The sequence below is a fragment of the Protopterus annectens genome, chromosome 1.part2, assembly GCF_019279795.1.
Source record: "Protopterus annectens isolate FY-2018-M chromosome 1.part2, PAN1.0, whole genome shotgun sequence".
In the NCBI taxonomy this organism is placed as follows: Eukaryota; Metazoa; Chordata; order Ceratodontiformes; family Protopteridae; genus Protopterus; species Protopterus annectens.
The window spans coordinates 202,203,326-202,223,189 of record NC_056727.1 but is presented as its reverse complement, the minus strand read 5'-3'; the positions used below and the strand labels follow the sequence as shown (position 1 = coordinate 202,223,189).

The window sequence follows — 19,864 nt, the reverse complement described above, 5'->3', positions numbered from 1 at the left end:
AGCATTAGTAAGAAATTGAGGGCCCTCATCAAGTCAACTAAAGCTAATTTTGAAAAGAAAGTTGCCAAGGATGCCAAGGATAACCATAAGGCCTTCTATGGCTATGTCAAAAACCTAAATGGCAACGCTCAGGTCTGTTCTGAGTTAGTACAAAATGGAACAAAATACACTGACCCTTCTGACATTGCCAACATCTTGGCTGACAGGTTCAGTGCAAATCCCCCCCCCCCCACCACCACCTAGAGGGCCTATTACCATTCTAGGGGATTGTGTAAGTCCAATTATTACTGATACATTGGTTAACAAGGCTCTATCTAAAGCTATAAACACTGCCTCCATGGGACCAGATGGTGTCCCAGGCTGTGTCATACGCGAGCTCCAAAAGGAATTAACCCCACATCTTAATACCCTGTTCAGTCTCAGCCTCTCCACAGGATATGTGCCCATAGAATGGCGCATGGCAATGGTGGTCCCACTACACAAGGGTGGGGCTATAACTGACCCTGGGAACTACCGACCAATAAGTCTGACCAGTCTGATCTGTAAGGCTATGGAGCGAATCATTATGGAACTCATAAATGGAGAGATTGGGAACCTCCAGTCGCTGGACCCCACACAGTTCGGCTTTGTCAAGGGCAGACCATGCCTCCTGAACCTGGTGTATTTCTTTGAGACAGTTACTCAGGCTATAGATAAGGGAAAGGAGGTACACACAGCTTACCTTGACCTTGCTAAAGCATTTGACACCATTCCCCATTGAGGTATTATTGATAAGCTCACCAGCCTGGGCATAAACCCTAATGTCACAAGATGGATTGCAAACTGGCTCTCAGACAGATTCCATAAAGTAAGAGTAGCGGGATCTATGTCCAAATCCAGACCAGTAACGAGTGTTGTGCCTCAGGGCTCTGTCCTGGGGGCCCCTCCTATTTGGCATATACTTCTCAGAAGTACAGGCAAGCATAGAAGGGCTGAGGCTGACTAAGTTTGCGGACGACTGCAAACTGGGTGCTATAATAGAGTCTCCGGCCAACATGGAGATCCTCCAGAAGGGCCTAAATGAGACTGATGCATGGTGTCAAAGCCATGGTCTCAAGCTAAATGCAAAAAAATGCGTAGTAATCCCCTTTGGAAAAAACAGAGTACCCGCAAACTACAACATAGGAGGTAATCCCCTGAAATCTGAAGAAGAAATAAGGGATCTAGGGACCCAAGTAGATAGTCAGCTTTCCTTTGATAACCATGTTGCCAAAGTGGTTAGAAAATCCTACTATGTGACCCATCTGATCACGAAAGGGTTCACATCAAGATCTAAGGATGTAATGGTGCCCCTCTACTCTTCCCTCATCAGACCCATAATTGAGTACAATGCACCAATTGGAATGTACCTGGCTAGACATCTCCAGCAGCTGGAAAGGCCACAAAGGTACCTAACCAAGAGGATTACTGGCCTCAAACAGTTGCCCTATGCAGCATGATTGAAAAAGCTAAGACTGCTCTCTGTTGCATACCGCTTTCTCAGAGGCGATCTCTGTCTAACGTACAGAGCCATGTCCAACCCAGAATTGTTGGACATGCTCCATCTTAGCAAAACCAAATCTACTCGAGCTACACGCTCTAGGGAGATAAACCTCAACACAACAATGAATAGAACATGCTGGAGGGATAGATTCCCTTCGCAGAGACTTCCCTTACTATGGAACAGGGTCCCGATCTACATAAGACAGAGCCTCTCACTATCACTCTTCAAGAGGAACCTTGATGAGTGGATGGGTAACAGAAAGTTCACACTGGGGATCACACCAACAGCACTACTAGATAGGGGCCAAGGGTACTAGCTGCTAGTACATGGGTCTAGGGAACTACTAAAGGGGCGGTGAATACCGCACAACGTGGCTGGGCTAATATACGCCTTCGGGCAGATAGCCCAGTACCAACCTATGAACCTATAATATACCAAGATAACACCTACTATTCTAATCAAGATATAGTCCACTTATCTGAAAATCTATACTCACAATCCCTTAGTGCCCAAAAATCCCCACCACAGGAACAAGACCCGGATAAATTTCTGACACAATTGAACTTCCCGAAACTTAACTGTTCCCAACAAGATTCTCTGTCATCTCCACTTACAAAAAAAGAAATAATTATGGAAATAAATACTCTTAAATCTAACAATGTCCCAGGACCTGATGGGTTCACTGTGGAATTTTATAAAACTTTTAATCAGAAAATTTCAAAAATTCTCTTACTTCTATTCAATTACATTAAAGATAATAATATTATTGACATACACTTGAATGCTTCTAAAACAATTTTCAGTCTTAAAGAAAACACAGACCCCAAAAATCCATGGAACTATATAGCTATTTCCTTGATTAACCTGGATATGAAAATTTTTGCTGCAGTCATGGCAAACAAACTTAAATCTATTATCCTCTACACTGTATCATCTAATCAATCTGGATTCATACAGTATAGACAAACATGTGATAATACACTTACTATGGACACTAAGATAACTCCATCCAATCAAAATCGTACCCTGATAATTGTCCTTGCAATTGACGCATCCAAAGCCTTTGACAGACTAGACAAACTTCCTACTCTCAGTCCTACCCTGGTTTGGTATACCTAGTGATTTTATTAACTACATCAGAGTACTTTATTCTAAAACTCACACAGTTTTACAGATTAACAAAACTATTTCTTCCCGAACTGATATTAAGAAAGGAACTAGACACGGTTGTCCAATGTCCCCATACCTTTTTAATCTATATTTTGAACCATTATTCTTACTTATTGCACAGAAAACCTTTCACCATACACCCACCATCTACAATATCAGGATCACTTTATCTGCTTATGTGGATGATCCAAACTTATATTTTTCATAACTTAATTCTCATATGATAAAAAGTTTTGAATTCCATAGATGACTTTTCAAAATTCTCAAACTATAAATTAAATCTGGAGAAATCTTTAATGTTTTCAATTAATCCATTTTTCCAATTATCCATCTACCCCCTTACCTACGGAAATCAAAGTAAATCACTTAGTAAAATATCTGGGAATATCCATTCAACAAGACTCAAAATTATTTTGTCAAAGTAATATTACAAAACTCTGGACAACTCTTCAGCAAGACTAACTTTTTTGGCAAAAGTGGCCATTATTAAGATGAACATCCTACCAAGAATATTATATGTATTTAACTCCTCTAATTTTTTGGTGTGTAACAAATGTTTTAAAATGCTTCACTCGTCTCTTTCTAGATTATATGGTCTCTCAAATCAATCAGAATTGCCTATAAAAATCTGGTATATCCTAAGAATAAAGAAGGGATTGGCCTCCCTTACTTTAAACTATATTATGACATAATTAACTTTAGCAGGTTACTGGCAATCTCTGATTATAACCCAAATAGGAAGACTTGGGTTGCGACCTGGACAGAATTATTCTACAACTCTGTAAAATCTCTCACTTTTAATCCCAAAGCTCTTCCGTACCTTAAAGAAAACTTGAAGAATTTCAAGTTACACGCATCTTTAAAGAATAAGGTAACTAATCTAGAAAATATTTTTAAAAGTCTATATTTGTCTAGTGCTTTTAATATTTTAAAGCCACTGCATCTAAATCCCAGTCTTAAACTAAACAACAAAATGCTCAACCTAAACACTTTCCCAGTCCTTACAGTGAAAAGCCTATTAGATATCTATCTTTTCAAAAAAATCTATCACTGAAATGAAACTGGCGATGGACCTTCCCAAAACCTGTTATTATTTTCAGACAACTTACAGATATGTCTATTAAAATTGTGCATGATCCGAAACTACATGACTAACAAACTTATGTAAAACACTATGCAGAAAAAAATTATTTCAAATTCGTACAAACATATAACTTCAATTAGATTCCAAGACGATGTACTCTTCTCCAGTTACTGGACTGACCTGGATCATCACAAGTAACCATATAACCCGATCTATCCAAATAACCTCAAAATCTATCCCATTTAAAAAACTTGGCTATACACAATGCATAATATTAAACCATGCATATCTTTCCCTGGCTCTATTAAACAAATTCTACTCTATAACTTTACCATTCTGTTCATACTGTGACAATCAGAAGGCTGATTTATTTCACATATTTTGGAATTGCAAATGCTCCTGCAAGCTTTGGTGCTCATTAAAATTTAAACTCCAAAAAATGGGTTAAGAAATCTACCCTTTCCTGGAAATTTGCAATTTTACATATCCCCCCTCCTGTGATCCCCCCTCCTGTGGTATCAAAATTACAAACGTGTACCTTAGTCACTCTGCATTAATCAAATTGTATATCACTCGGAATTGGGAAAACAAATCTATACTTTCATAGACAGAATTTAAACAAATGGCTATCGAATGCCCCACAAGTAGTTAATGCATAGCCAAAAATGATATCCACATTTTATCGATTACTGGAATATACCTTTTTGACCATATTCTGCAATAATAATATAGTATGTTTTATCTTGATCCTCGAGACGGACTTTTGACTTAGTTATACTTAATGCAATCCCCTCCATTTTCTTTTCATTTATACAATTATTGGGCATTCAAAATCCCATTGTTATTGTTTAAACTGACTAAATTAGATAATGCATTTTCATCTTGCTTATTGGAATGGGCATTTATCATGGTTGTATATACTTTATTAGTTTTATTGTATATAGTTTTGTATGTATAATGTAATATAACTCAAATGTACTACTTCATTTGCTGACAATTGTGTTGCTTTATGTATAAACAAACAAACAAAGATAAACAGATTTTTGAAAAAAAAAATACTAGGAAAGCAAGGGTGGTCTTAAAAGGAGCTGGAGTTGCAGAACCTCTTTGAGGATCTGTTTGATCATTTGGTGCTGGATCAGCATAATCCAGTATGGACAGAAATAAAAGAGATGTGTATCTTGGAGGTGGGAAAAAAATGAGAATAAAATCAGTGAGTTATATGGGCAGGTCAAAGTCACCTCCCTGATGAGTGATTATGATGGCTTGGAATACCTCTTTTTACAAATGGGGACTTCTTTTCATTTGGGAATTTATATCTACTCAGTGGAAGGCTTTCTACCAGTCTCAGTCACCTATTCTCAGCTGTTGCCATTCTCTGAGTAGACGTACACCAGAAGCTTCCTCCCACTTGCATCATCGGGTAGCTGAACTGAGCAATTGTGACAAGTACTCCATGCTCTGCTCCTTTTCCATACAAAAGAGACACTGTCAGAATGGGGTCTTGGCTTGTGATCTGGAGGCCACCTGAACACGTTAATGACTTGCTTTCATGGGCCCAAAGATCTCTTTAAATATGGCTCATGATGTTACATTTGCCAGTGAATGAATACACACATGGCAGAAAAAAAAGCTTTAGAGAAAAGACAGCAAATGAAAATCCATTCAGTATCGCACCAAGGAGGCTCCCCATTGCAATACCTGGGTAAACCCTCTCCTGTTTTTTAAGCATGCACTTATAAGCTCTGAAAGCATAACAAAAATTACAAATGTGTGAATGGGTGCTGAGCAGGTAATAAAATTAAAGGCACTGTACTAGTAAGCAATTAATGTATGCTTGACTTTTTATGTTATAATAAACACTAGCACTACTCCCACGTTTATGTAGAAAATAAATGTTCTCTATTCATTACTTATTAAACGTTAAACTCATGCTGTTCACGTTTGTGCTCAGAAGTAGATACTAATAGAAAAGTACTATTACAGGATCTGAAATAAACTAGGAAAACCCAAAGGAAAAACGTGCAACCAGTAAAAACAAAAACAGCAGGCAAAGGAAACCAGGAGGAAAAATCCAATTTATTCTAGTAAGCACTTTCGTCTGGTGTATATCACCAAACTTCTTCAGACACCATTAAAACACATGAATCTTTCTTCTATATAGTTATGTCACCAATCAATCAAGTCCTGCAACCAATAAAAATCGAACACAATTATCTAAAAGTCAGACACTACTAAAAAGAATACACAGAATATAAATTTACAAAAATACAAAAAAGCATAAATGCATAAAAATCCCATATATTGAAGAATTGGGATTTTTTATTAATTACATTATCTATCGTATACCTTTAGTTTTAATAAACTGGATATGGAAATTGTTTCATTTTAGCCTGTTGGAGAATTAGCATTTAAATATATCTGCCACCAGACTTTCCTTTTCCTCTAAATATAACTTCCATGGACACCCCCCCTCCCCCCCTCAGAGTGTTGCACTTAACCTGCTGTAAATCTGCAAACCTGAAAGAATGTTGAGGGAATATTTTAATATGCCTATATAAGGCATTGGTTTCATTTTGATGGCCTATCTCATAAAAATGTCCATAGATCCTTTGTGCCAACTTACACTGGGTTTTGCCTATGTAGAACGCAGTGCAATCAGAACACACTGTGATGTACACTACTGCCGAGGAAGAACAACTATATCTTCCCCTGATATGTATCACTTTGTCTTGTATTTTAATACTGGACGCTGACAAAATGTGGCAACATTGATGGCACATACCACAAGGTGCCATCCTGAAATAAAACCATCTTCTTAGCCAGGCCGTCACTACCACCTAACAGGGGGAACAACTGTTGGTATTTATGTAAATGTACTGTAATATAATACATTAGGAAATTCATATGACATGATCCTAATAATATGAAAATAATTTTACTGCATTCAACATTCAGAGGACACTCACTCACTCACAACTGCACAAACTGGACTGATACTGTTGATTACAAAGGCCAAACTGGTATACTTTTATAGTTGCAATTTTCCAGATGGGCTGCCTTTTATTAGACATGGTTCTCACACTAGTTCTGAAAAATGTTTGTATTTTTAATCTTTTTTTTTTCCTGACTGATAAAGTGCTTGCAAGATTCCGTGCCACATGGCATTTTAACATTAAGCAGAATAGATGTTAAAAATGAGTCACTTTATCAGCTTTTCACCTGCAACCCCAGCCCCTTCCAACCTTGTACTACATGTATCTGTTAACATTCAGGGACCAATATTACATAACAAAGGGAGGGTGTGTTTACATGTGTACCTTTAGGTTAAGTGGAGAAACATCATTTAAAATAAGGAAAAAAGAAACTGCTGTACAGACTCTAGCAATCGCAAAAGCAATGAGGACTAGCAGCCTGAATCACAGAAAAGAGGGAATTCAGAATGCTAAAAAAGATTTCAAAATGCTGAGGAGCAATGGTTGTGCTACAACACAATTACAATACATTTTATCAAGGATCCACGTGACATACAATAGAAGATATGCTGTGCATATTACAAGTACACATTTGCATTGTGTTCAGTATTCTAAACATCTGAATAGCACCATTTTTTTTCTGGGAGTTTGTCTGTGTTGCTCCTGCCATTAGAGAGCAGTCTGAGTTTCCATGTAGCGAGGTAATTAACTAAGCTAGTATCATGCAAGCTAGGAGAAGTGGAAGGAGAAGAAGGGAAACATATCTTACAGCACAAAATACTGACCATCACAATACAGAGATGTGCCAAAACCAAAATGGGCATAAATACACAGTGAATTATTTTTCAAAGCAAAACAGCTGCCAAATCATGCCGTTCAACTCTGCCAAAATTAAGTGCTCAATACTGTGCAACACCTTATTTTAACCCAAACAAGTGCCAGGTAACAAAATGACATCACAGGCACAAGGGAGACATCACTTCCCCAAAAGGAACACTGCTCCAGATGAGCAGTCTTAACACACTGCAGGAAATTAACAATAGCATTTCCCAGTTCAGTTTTTTTTAATACTTAATTCAGTGATGCAAGCAATGATTCACAACTGCTACAGATTAGCTGCACTGTAAATAAGTACAAGTGAAGTACAATACCTGAGTGCAACCTATACAAACACTATTCAAAATCTAAAGAGTGGAGGAAGCATACAGACTGGGAGGATTAAGTCAAAACATGAAACTTCAGAAAGTATTAGATCTTCACATAGTACAAATTAAAATTACTAGGTGGCTCTCCTTATAACATATATTTTATACAATAAAATAAAAACAACAGGACACATGAATAAAATGAATGACAAGGGGTTCAAAAGCAGATATTTTCAGAATATTTACCTGGGTGGGTTTTGCAGGTTGCTCCATATGGTTGGCTACACCAGATTCAGAGGAGCCATCAACCTCTGTGTGTCTTAAAGAGGCACGTTTTTTCTTGATAAGATCTGCATCTCCATTATAAGAAAAACCAAGTTTATGTGTAGGAGAGAATCCAGATTTTCTGACTGAGGCGTTAAGTTCTTGACTTTGATTCTCTGTGGCAGCTGGTTGTTTATGCATCTCTTGATCCATGTCTCTACTAGGACTGTCTAAACTCTTGTGCTCTTCTTCATCAGTTTCCTTCTGTAAGAGTTTTGGTGGCATGGCCTTCTTCTGATCACTAACATACAAGCTACTTAAGTTAACAGGGTCTACTTTCAACAGTTTCTTTTTATCTGGCAAAGGCTGTGTTTGTGCTCTGTCTGAACTGTCACTTTTTGCTATATTTACAGATGTAGCAGTTTTGATAGTGCTCTCATGTGATTTCTGCTGATCAATGATACTGCTAGTCCTATGAAAGGAAGGAGGTACTGTGTTTAGACTTCGGCTATCATCAGGGGTCCAGTGCCCTAACTCACGTGTGTTGCTGTCATTTGCAAACGTAGAGTCACCCTGAGAAATAGAGTCTGTTGGTACACAGCTTTGATGTTCCATTTCAGGCTCCCTATTTACATCACCAAGCTCTGCATAAAAAGTGTCCGGTCCAACACAACTGTTAGTGTCTGTTTCAAAGTCACCAACTTTATATGTGCTTTTACTGCTATTTTCTTCAATCTGCACCACATTCAGCTCCTCGCCACTGAAATGTGCTCTTATCTGATAAAGATAGGTCATAACAGTTAACTTATCAGGGATGGCAAGCAGAACCATATCTGAAGGCTCCAATAAGCGAGATATTCCAAGACTTGCAAATCCATCATAAGCCTTGAAAAGAACATAAAAATAATCCTGTTAGAAACAACTACATCATATAAAAAAGTGAAAGCAGAATTCACTGAATTACCTGAAATAAAAATGCAATAGGAAATCATTTGTTTTAAGCAAAGTAGTCATTGCTGTTATTTAACTGTACACAGAACAAGAATAGAAATATCAGGCATTTTAAAATAAACCAAGAGAATTACACATCCTGGTGGACTGTTACATGTCTGCAACATGAGTCTGATAGCTCTCAAAAGTTCCTAATCTTGCCTCATAGTTTTGCTCTGTACCTTGCAAAATATTTGATTTTCTACATCACTGAGAATTATAGTCAGTCAATAATACCAGACATTAAAGTTTCGTAGTTCTTATTGTACAGAAATTGCATGATGACGCAAAACATTTTGTTCCATTAACTTTTAAGTGAATTAGGAAAACATTTAAAAACTGTCCAAGATTTTGGGACATTGTCCCTCATTATGTTTTAGCTTTGTCCCAGATCCTTGAGAAAAGAAGTTGATAGCTAGTCTGTCAATCCAAACAGCATCACTTCACTAGTAAAACCGATGCCTCATCACAAAAAGTTGAACTTCAAAACTATCCTTTGCATCAATCACATCACTGTGGCAAGCAGAGGAAAACTTTTGTCCATCTAAGATACCCAATGTATGCAGCTAATAAACCAGCAGCTACTCTTCCTATTTGCTATAACCCCCTCTTCCAAACATTTCATACCACTTTAAGTGGGTCTGCTGTCCTGTTCCTAAACACGTGCCATCAATCCGTTCTGTGCATGTAGCACATTTTCTGTGAACCAACATTTCCCCTAGGTCAAGGCTGAAATAAACTCTGTGTTTGTTGCTGGTGCCTCTTCCTATTCTTAACCCTTTCCTACTGAATTCATACCTCTCATTACCTTCTTTTACAATCCTATATTGCCAAACAATATCACTCCTTTCCTCTTATCCTGTACAGAGTGCAATTTGAACTCTTTTACCTCTACATAACTTCCTCCTTCCATTCTCTTTTTCAGCCTTTCTGCCTTCCTCTGAACACTCTCAAAGAATATCGTGTTCTTATTCCTACATGGTTTCAAGAACCACATGCAGTGGTCCTAAGAAGCAGGAAGATAACCTCTCTGTGAAGTCCACTTCTTTGAGAATTTCCACTTGCTTCAGCTGTCACTTATTCAGTCTGCACCCAGTCTGACTGAAAACATTATTGCCACTGTGACAATGTGAGGTATTGCCAGCTACGCCATGAGAAGTAGTGCAGTGGATGTGTAACTTATGCCAGCATAGCTAGCTGGAGTTTTGTAAAGAATTATATGTAATTTATCAAACTGATTTATACAGGTGCTTGTGTTGAAACTGTACTTGTAAAGTTGCTCGAGTTAAAAAATGTACCAACAGTGGGTCCTGCTGGACAGAAAAAGAAATACGTAACTGCTAAAATTAATAATGTAACAGAGGATACTGGAAGCGAAGAGATTAATCTCGTCCAGCTAACTTTAAAAAACAGTTTGAAATTAAATTTCCTGGTTTAGGCCAAAAAGATTGTATATTACAATTCTGACTGCAGCCAGAGACAAAATGTCTGTGAAAACAAGGACTAGGAATCCTGCTGTATTGCCCTTAGCAGTGAACTAATTGCCATCCTGGAAGGGTGAAAGTGTTGAAATGGTTTTATGCTATTACACATCTTAGCAAAGCTCTAGCTGTGCGTATGGTAACACATATGTGCAAGATTCTGGTTCAATTTCTAGTAAATGGGGTTAATATGGGAACCAGAAGTCAGATGACCATATGTATATAATGTCATTCTATAATACAGCACTGAAATTATGTTTTAATATTGGATGAGACAGAAGTCTCAGTGCAGTCTGTTTTTGAAGCCTGACAAGAAGGACCCCTCACCTACATCATCTTGCCTTGTTCTAGTAAGTGAACTAGGGAATAGTATTTCTTTAGATCAGCCAGGAAAATATAGTGTAATTAGTTAAGTATTGTTTTTCTGTATCTGTGTTATTTTTAATATTTCCTGTGACTGAAACTCTGGTGTTTATTAAAATATATATTTAGTATTTTCATTTTCAAATATTTAAACATTTCATTGTGGCTGGTCTTTTAGAGAATGTTTTAACCTTTGAGAGTACTTGCATTTATTTAGTGGTACTGTGGCCACTCCTGAAAGTCTTGCTGCATTGGTCAATCACTACCAGTCGTATTACTATTAATTTCCCTCAGTATAATTGGGTACCCTTGTAAGAGCCTTAGAGTAGCTGGCTTTGGAGTGTCCTGATGGCAGTACCTACCTTACAGTCTGGGCAGAGAGAAGCACAGCAGAAAATCAGTGCCAGCCATTCCTAGGTGTAGGGGTGTGTGTGTGTGTGTGTGTGTGTGTGTGTGTGTGTGTGTGTGTGTCAGGTACCTGGACCTAGGACACAGCACTGGTTTCACAGAGAGGGTGGTAGAGGACTTGGCCTGGGACACTTGGCTGAGGACTCAGCTCTATAGCTGTGCCAGTGGGCAGTCTTATTAGCAGCATGGAGAGACAGAGAGAGTGAGAGAGAGGTAGGGAAACCTGGACCCCAGACTTAGTGTGTTCCCTGTGTGCTCTTAAGGAAAATTGTGCTTGTGCAGACAGCTGCATCTGCAAGTACTGTATGTATCTATCTTTGTTCTATGTGAACGTCCTTCACCGGTGTCAGTGGTGAGGATTCAGGCTCCTTGATTACTGGTCCAGAGAAAGGGACATCACAACCACCTCCATGCATCTTTCCTGGCTGGTATCTAGATGAGTTATTTCTTAAATACTATCTACTCTATTTTTTTAAACATTAGATGCCACTTTTCCTAGTCCACCAATATTTTCAAAGCCCTTGCCAGACTCTTCTCTTCTTCCCTAACTATGACCTCTATATTGCTGTCATCTGCACAAGGAGAAGCACAATTTTCATTTTCCATTGTGATGTCTGAAACAAAAAAACAAATTATATGCATCAGCCCCAATGGCTCCTGGAGCACACCAGTGGTCACTCCTGATCTCCAAAAAGAGTGCCTGTCACTACTGCTCACAGCATCCTCCACCTCAAGCCATGCTTTCACCCACTGACCTCATTTTCTATCCATTCCCAAACACTGATGCTTACTTATTACCCTACTGTGTGATACTGAATCAAAAGCCATGTCTATATTACCCTATCAAAAGTTTAGGTTAGCGAATACCTAAACGTCGACCTGGTAATATGGTCTTCTTTTGGCTTTTCCCAGTTAGGGGTCGCCACAGCCGAACTCCAGTCCGCTCATGATTGGCAGTGGATTTTCACAGTGCCGAGCTGCCAGCCCGATGCCCAACCTTCAAACAAGGCACGCCCATTCATGCTCACACCTACCTGCATGTCTTTAGCGTCACTTGACCATGGGGAGGACAAGCAGACTCCACACAGAAGGTGCTCTAGCCGAGAATCGAACAGGAGAACCTCTTGCTGTGAGGCGACAATGCTAACCTCAGCACCACCGCGGCTGGGTCAACCTAATATCAAAACATTAAAATAGCGAATGGCTGATTTAATGTAGGGAATGTATTCCCTCAGCCACAAAAAAAAAAAATTAAACCAAAATAAAGTAGGGGGCTGTGCCCCCCACACCCCCTAACTAAATATACCAAATCTGATATTGCTCTACAGTGGAGAAAGGAGAAAAATCTGCATAATGACAGAGGGAATTCTTTCCCTGGGTTAAATCGGCCGTTTGCGGTTTTTTGCTTTTGCTATTACCAGGTCAACATTTAGGTATTCGCTAACCTAAACATTCGTTCAAGTAATAGGAACCCTCAAAAGCCTTTGTGACGTCAAGCTACATCACCTCAACATGGTTTCACAAGAATCATGGAAAGCGCAAGGTTATGGAGTCTCGTGGCCATTATACCTTGGAGTTCCAACCCCAAACTGTACCTCCTGTCTCAAGAAGGGCTACGTCAGTCATGGCTGCAATGAATTTATAAATGTTTGTCTTTTCGGCTTTTCCCAGTACCCATCCAATTAGTCAGGTCCCATTTGAAATCACACTGCTTTAACTGCAAGGAGAGTTTACCCCAGAGGAGAGAAAGATGCTGAGTAACAAACGAGTCTCTCCACCTTGTTTTTTTATTTGATAATGCAGGTTTAGGTGTCTTGTTCTGGTATCTGAGGGACTGTTTGATTTGTGAAGCTACAAGAGATCCTGGATTGCTTGGTCTCTGACTGCTTGGAAGGCAAGATATAGGTCTCCTCTGAGCAGCCTATATGACAGAGAAAAGAGAGACAGTGCTTCTAGTCTTTTCTGTTAGCTATGGGATTTTAAGCCTAAGACCCTCTTTTTTAAGAATCTCTGGGGTCTTTCCAACTGTTTATGTCTGGTGCAGTACATCGGAAAGGGGGTTACTGTATTGTATAACTGGCCTGAGCAGCGCTAAATAAAAGGGAACAACATCATCTTTAGATCTGGATAATATTCTCCTGGTGATTAGCTGTGCCAAGTAGGACTTCCTAACAGCTGCTGCTACATGGTGATTAAAGCAGAAGAAATTATAAACCCACATTCCCAGGTCTCTAATTACATTTTCATTCTGAAATGGGGTACTGTCAGTGCAGTATATTAGAGGGATTTTTTGGCATTTACTAGAATCCCTTTTTCAATACACAGGGTATTTATAAGTGTAAGTTCCTAATGCATATCTTCTGTGTCAGAGAACGCTTTGGCAATGACTCCCAGTTTGCATTAATCTACAAACCTGGTTAACCATAAGTCTTGTTTTTTAGTCTATAGGTCACAGACGTAAATACTGAACAAAAACAGTCCCAGCACTGAGCCCTGTGGGACACCACTGTTCACCTTCATGTTCATGGATGCTGCTACTGCCACCTGCACTGTTTGGGTTCTTTTCTCCAATTTGCTATCCATCTTACCACATAAGGATCTATTTGTAGCACACTTAGTTTACTAATTATGCTGGCATGGGGAGTAGTGTCAAATGCCTTGGCCAGATCAGCTTGTATTACCTTCTCAAAAATGTTAACCAGGTTCACTGGACAGGGTCTTCCTTTTACAAAATCAAACTGCTGTGGACCAAACCTGATGCTGTCTTTAATGTTGATGTTTACTTATCAAGCTCCAATATAACTCAAAGAAATGGATCATGTTTGACTGGCACAACCTTTTGTGTATGAATCTAAGGTTATTAACATCTTCTCCAGGTATGCCAATTGCATCACTCGCATCAGTTTTCCTCCACTTTCCCTAGCACTTGGGTCATACTGACTGGCCTAACATTTAATGGATCATTCTTGCCACCTCTTTTATTGGCACCACTGAAGCCTAAATCAATCTTCTGTGACTTCTCAGCATGATCATAGGCTTATTAAGAAATACGATCGGAAGAACCACCAGTAATAAGGCCAGAATTGTTAGCATTTTATGGTATATCCCACAAGACTTCTGTGACTCGGCCTTCCTAATTTTGATTAATTCCTTTTCTGCCTTACAAGCTTCAGTGTTTCTGATCTGTACACTCATTTTCCTCCTGTGGCTGCCTTTCCCAAGTCAGTTCTTGTTCTCTGTAGTGTTCTATCCTTTCCATAATTTACTAACCTAACAATTTCTACTCTTTCTTTTCTCCTTTCTGCTGTAAACCTACCATATACCTAAAACCACTCTTCAGCCTTCTCACTCAGTTTCAACCCTTCTACCACCACATTTAGTACTTAATTTTATGACCTGCACTGTCACCGTTTTCTTGCTTCTCACTACTGCTGCCATTAACTTCCCCTTAAGATCATGTGCAATGAATTCTACTTACCAGAAGAATGTCGAGAAGTGTGGCCTCCTTCACTGAGTTTTGATGCTGCTTTTTGAATTTGTAAATGCCATTAAAAAAGTAAATGCATTACTTTTTTCACTTTTCCTTTAAACTACGGCAATTCCAGAAAGCCAGAGGAATGCTGCATGGATCCATGTCATCATGTGGTGCACAGTGATGATGGGAGGTTGGTGCTGCAGGCATTTCCTACAAATTTAGTAATGTCTTTAACTCATTCATTCCAATGGAGCTCAGGAAGTTTGCACTGTAACTTCCAATGAGCACAGCCTAAGCCTTTTGACAGAATCAAATTATGTCCTCACATTTCAAACAAATGTTCATATCTCTGGAACCATAGGGGTTATGAAAGAAGTGTAAATGGCAAACTCTTCAACACAAACTATTTTATAATGATATCATTCTTCAGGTTCTAGGTCTTAAACTGAATTTTATAAATCACAGTAACTGGCAATATTTTGTAAACAACTTATAATATCTCAGCAACCACTCAAGTTACACACGTACTGTCAGCAATATTTTATTCATCTAGCTGAGAGCTTTCATATGAAGGAGTTCTGTCTGTGTTACATGGTTGGAGATATTTAGTAGAATGTGAAAATTATATCTATATAAATTAATATCATAAAAACAACAGTTAATATCTATTTACCTGCACTACACAGTGGTCAAATATTAATACAGTTTATTTTGCCATTGTGTAAGCTTTAAGATGAAATATTTTAAAACCTTGTACATAGTATGGTTTTGGAATTATTCATGCAAATATGAACAAGCAATATTTGATGCCTGGAGGCATCAGTAGGAGTTAACTGCAGATGCACCTGGAGGCGTTACTTGGATGTCAATAAAAACAAAAATAAACTGAATAAAATAAGGACAGCAGATTGACAAAATGGCTAGTCAGAAATTATTAACACTTAATGAATGCACAAAGCTTTTCATCAAGTATTAGTATTGCAAGAGTGGGCAGCATTTTATCATTTTATATTTGGTGCAGGAGCAGGTACCCATGTGGGGTTACTATATTAGAAAAAAAATAATGTTTTATAAGCTGAAATGAATATCTCAACATGGAAAGATAAAGTGCAGTTGCACAAGTTCAACTTACCTGTGCTAGCAGATGTTCATAGAATACACTGGCTTACTGGCACATGGGTAGTAGTACCCTGCTACCCTCCCCCTGGCAGTTTGTCAAATCTCAAAACTCCTTCCATTGCCTGTCTGTGAGGGTGAAGAACCAATCACACAGCAGAACCAGGGCAGCCCTTCACACTCACAAACAGGACCCTTTCAGTATTCTATGGTCCAACAGGAACAGCAGATGAAGTACAAGTATTGGAAACACCGATTGCCCCATACTGTTCCAAACCAAATGCCAGATACACACACACACACCCACACACACACACACACATGCACATCAAAAAAGGTTGCTGAAAAAAACCCAACAGCACCTCTTACAACCAACTATATACATCCAACATAAAAGGCGATGGCGGTGGTGGGGGTACTGCCAGTAAGGAAGTGTGTTTGACAAACATCTATTGTTACAGGTATGTAGAACTTGCTCAACTGTACTATGTTCCACAAAAAGAGCCTTAAAGGTATATGGGTAGATTTCCCAAAGCTTACCCAATTTGGGAGGAAGAAGGATAAGGGTCCAGAAACATCTGGAGAACAGTCCTCATGATGCTTACACTGGATCTAGAAAAGAATCCAGTTTGTAGTGCTTCATGAAAGGAAGAACGGAGGACCAGGCTACTGCCTCTAGAATACTTGTACACTCAATTTTTTTTCCAAAATGTCACAGATGAGGAAAAGGGCCTGGTGACAACTGCCTTCACCTTGCCTGGATTCACCTCACCGTGGTGGGTGTAGCAAAAAAATAATACCAGAGTACAACCTACGTACAATGAATTACTTAGAGGCAGGCTGACCTTTTTTGCCCCAGAAAAGGAAATACGCCTTCCTAAAGGGATTTGCTCTGTCAAGGTAGTGCCTGATCTGCCTATGCACATCCAAGGTATATACAGTGGATATAAAAAGTGTACACACCCCTGTTAATATGCCAGTTTTTTGTGATACAAAAAATGAGATCACAATAAATCATTTTAAAACTTTTCCCACCTTTAATGTGACCTATAACCTGTACAATTCAATTGAAAAACAAACAAGTCTGTTAGCGGAAAAAATATAAAAAATGAAAAACGTACAATAAGCTGGTTGCATAAGTGTGCACACACTTAAACTAATACTTTGTTGAAGCACTTTTGATTTAATTACAGAATTCAGTCTTCTTGGAAAAGAGTCTATCAGTATGCCACATCTTGACTTGGCAATATTTGCCCACTCTTCCTTGCAAAAGCGCTCCAAATCTGTCAGATTGCGAGGGCATCTCTTGGGCACAGCCCTCAGGTCACCCCACAGATTTTCTATTGGATTTAGGTCTGGGCGCTGGCTGGGCCATTACAAAACTTTAATTTTCTTCCTGTGAAGCCATTCTTTTGTTGATTTGGATGTATGCTTGGGGTCATTGCCATGCTGTAGGCTGAAACTCCTCTTCATCTTCAGCTTTCTAGCAGACGCCTAAAGGTTTTGGGCCAAAAATGACTGGTATTTGGAACTGTTCATAATTCCCTCTACCTTGACTAAAGCCCTAGTTCCAGATGAAGAAAAGCAACCCCAAAGCATGACACTGCCACCACCATGCTTCACCATGGGGATGGTGTTTTTTTTTGGTAATGTGAAGTGCTGTTTTTGTGCCAAATGTACCTTTTGGAATTGTGGCCAAAAAGTTCAACCTTGGTCTCATCAGACCATAACACATTTTCACACATGCTTTTGCGAGACTTGAAGTACTGTTTTGTAAATTTTAGCCGGGGCTGGATATTTTTCTGTGTAAGAAAGGGCTTCCATCTTGCAACCCTACCCCATAGTCCAGACATATGGAGAATACGGGAGATTGTTGTCACACGTAGTACACAACCAGTACTTTCCAGAAATTTCTGCAGCTCCTTCAGTGTTCCTGTAGGTCTCTTGGCAGCCTCCCTGACTAGTTTTCGTCTTGTCTTTTCATCAATTTTGGAGGGACATCCAGTTCTTTGTAACGTCACTGTTGTCCCATATTTTCTCTACTTTTTGATAACTGTCTTCACTGTGCTCCATGGTATATCCAATGCTGTGGAAATTTTTATGTACCCTTCTCCTGACTGATACCTTTCCACAATGAGATCCCTTTGATGCTTTGTAAGCTCTCTGCGAACCATGGCCTTTGCTGTAGCAGGCAACTGTGTAAATGTCAGGAAAATCCTACTAGGATAGCTGAACTTTATTTTGGTTAATCAGAGTCTCTTTAATTGACGGCAAGTGTGTACCCAAGAAAACTGAATGCTGTAATTAGGTCACATACAGGGGGGAAAAGTTTTGAAATTATTTATTATGGTCTCATATTTTTATATCACAAAAACTTGTCATTTTAACAGGGGGGGGTGCACACCTTATATCCACTGTAGTAATATCTATCCCTTATACTTAAATTCTGTAAAGAACACAGGGTGATTAAACGACTGATAGAAAGTGAAGACTGAAACCACTTTGGGCCTGAAAATAGGATAACTGCGTAATACACCCTATCCTTGTGGGAAATCAGTTAAGGTAGGCCCACATTGACAGCTTGCACCTTACAAATGCACCTTGCAGATGTCAAAACAATGAGCAAAACAGTTTTTCCTGTTAAGAACTTAAGATCAGCATGAGCTGCCATTCGAAAGGTGGTAAGGTAAATTTTTCAAGAACACAGCTGAGATTCCATGAAGGAGGAATTTGCCTGTGAGGGTGTCTCATATGCAATAATCCTATCATGAACTGTTTTATCTAAAAAAAAAAAAAAAAAGAAAGAAAGGCAGGGATCCACTACCTGACAAGCAGAGATGGCCACTAAATGCACCTTAACTGACACATACTGTATGCCATCTTGAAGTGGCTCACACCAATATTTCAAAACCAGACAGGTATAATAACCACAATGGGCCTTTTCTTTCCATTTAGGCACCACTTAGAAAACCTCATCCACTTAGAAACATAAGATTTTCTAATAGCAGATTTTCTAGCACCTGCTACACATTCTCAAAAAAGCAAGTGCTTAAATGGAGTCAAGATAGAATCATCTAGGCTGTCAATAGAAGTTTTTACAAACTGGGATGCACTAGTCACCCCTGAGACTGTGTGAGCAAGTTTAGCATGTGAGGAATTCTGTGGTAATTACCCTTCAATACCATAAACAGGGAGAACCAAGATTGCCTGGGCCATAGGAGGTCACCACAATGATGTTTATCATTTCCCTTTTAACTTCAAAAATACCTTGTGAATCAGTGGAACAGGTGGAAATGCAAACAGGAACATTCCTGTCCCAGAGAATGACAATGTGTCTTGTCCTCCAAAGCAGGGCTGCAAGGGTGTCGGGAACAGAAATTTCTTTCCAGTTGTTTGTACTGGAAGGAGATGAACAGATCCATTAGAGGCATTCACCACATCTGGACTAGATCCTGAAACACCACTGCCTTCAGCTTCCACTTGTGCAGATCTGCCCAGGATCTGCTCAACCACAATGCTCTGCTACAATGGGATGTCTAACGCCTGAAGAGCCAGAGAATACTGAGAAGTCCATTCCCAAGCTATTATTGCTAATTGGCACAGAGGGTAAGACCTTGTCTCTCCTAATTTGTTGAGGTATTTATTTATTTATTACTTATTTATTGTCATTTGATTACTGGGAAAGTCTGACTGGGTAGGAGCCATTTTCAGCGGAGGCCCGGGAGAGAAAAGCTCTAAAGTATTACAAAATATTTTAAGAACAATGATTTTACAATTTTCAAAAATAATAGAAAAACCATTTACAGTTTAAATAATTACACCAAATTAGACACAATATGAAAACACTGGTTGGGAACAGATACAAATTATA

General features: G+C 39.0%; 1 protein-coding gene across 4 annotated transcripts in view; it reads right to left on the bottom strand.

Moving 5' to 3' along the window:
• Window positions 1-19,864, bottom strand: part of EHBP1 (EH domain binding protein 1) — a 3,513,379-nt gene that overhangs the window by 1,115,662 nt on the left and 2,377,853 nt on the right. For all 4 annotated transcript variants that reach the window (XM_044055510.1, XM_044055511.1, XM_044055512.1 and 1 more), the window contains one exon: window positions 8,143-9,045. In XM_044055510.1, coding sequence (XP_043911445.1) covers window positions 8,143-9,045 — 903 coding nt within the window. The remainder of the gene's footprint in view (window positions 1-8,142; window positions 9,046-19,864) is intronic.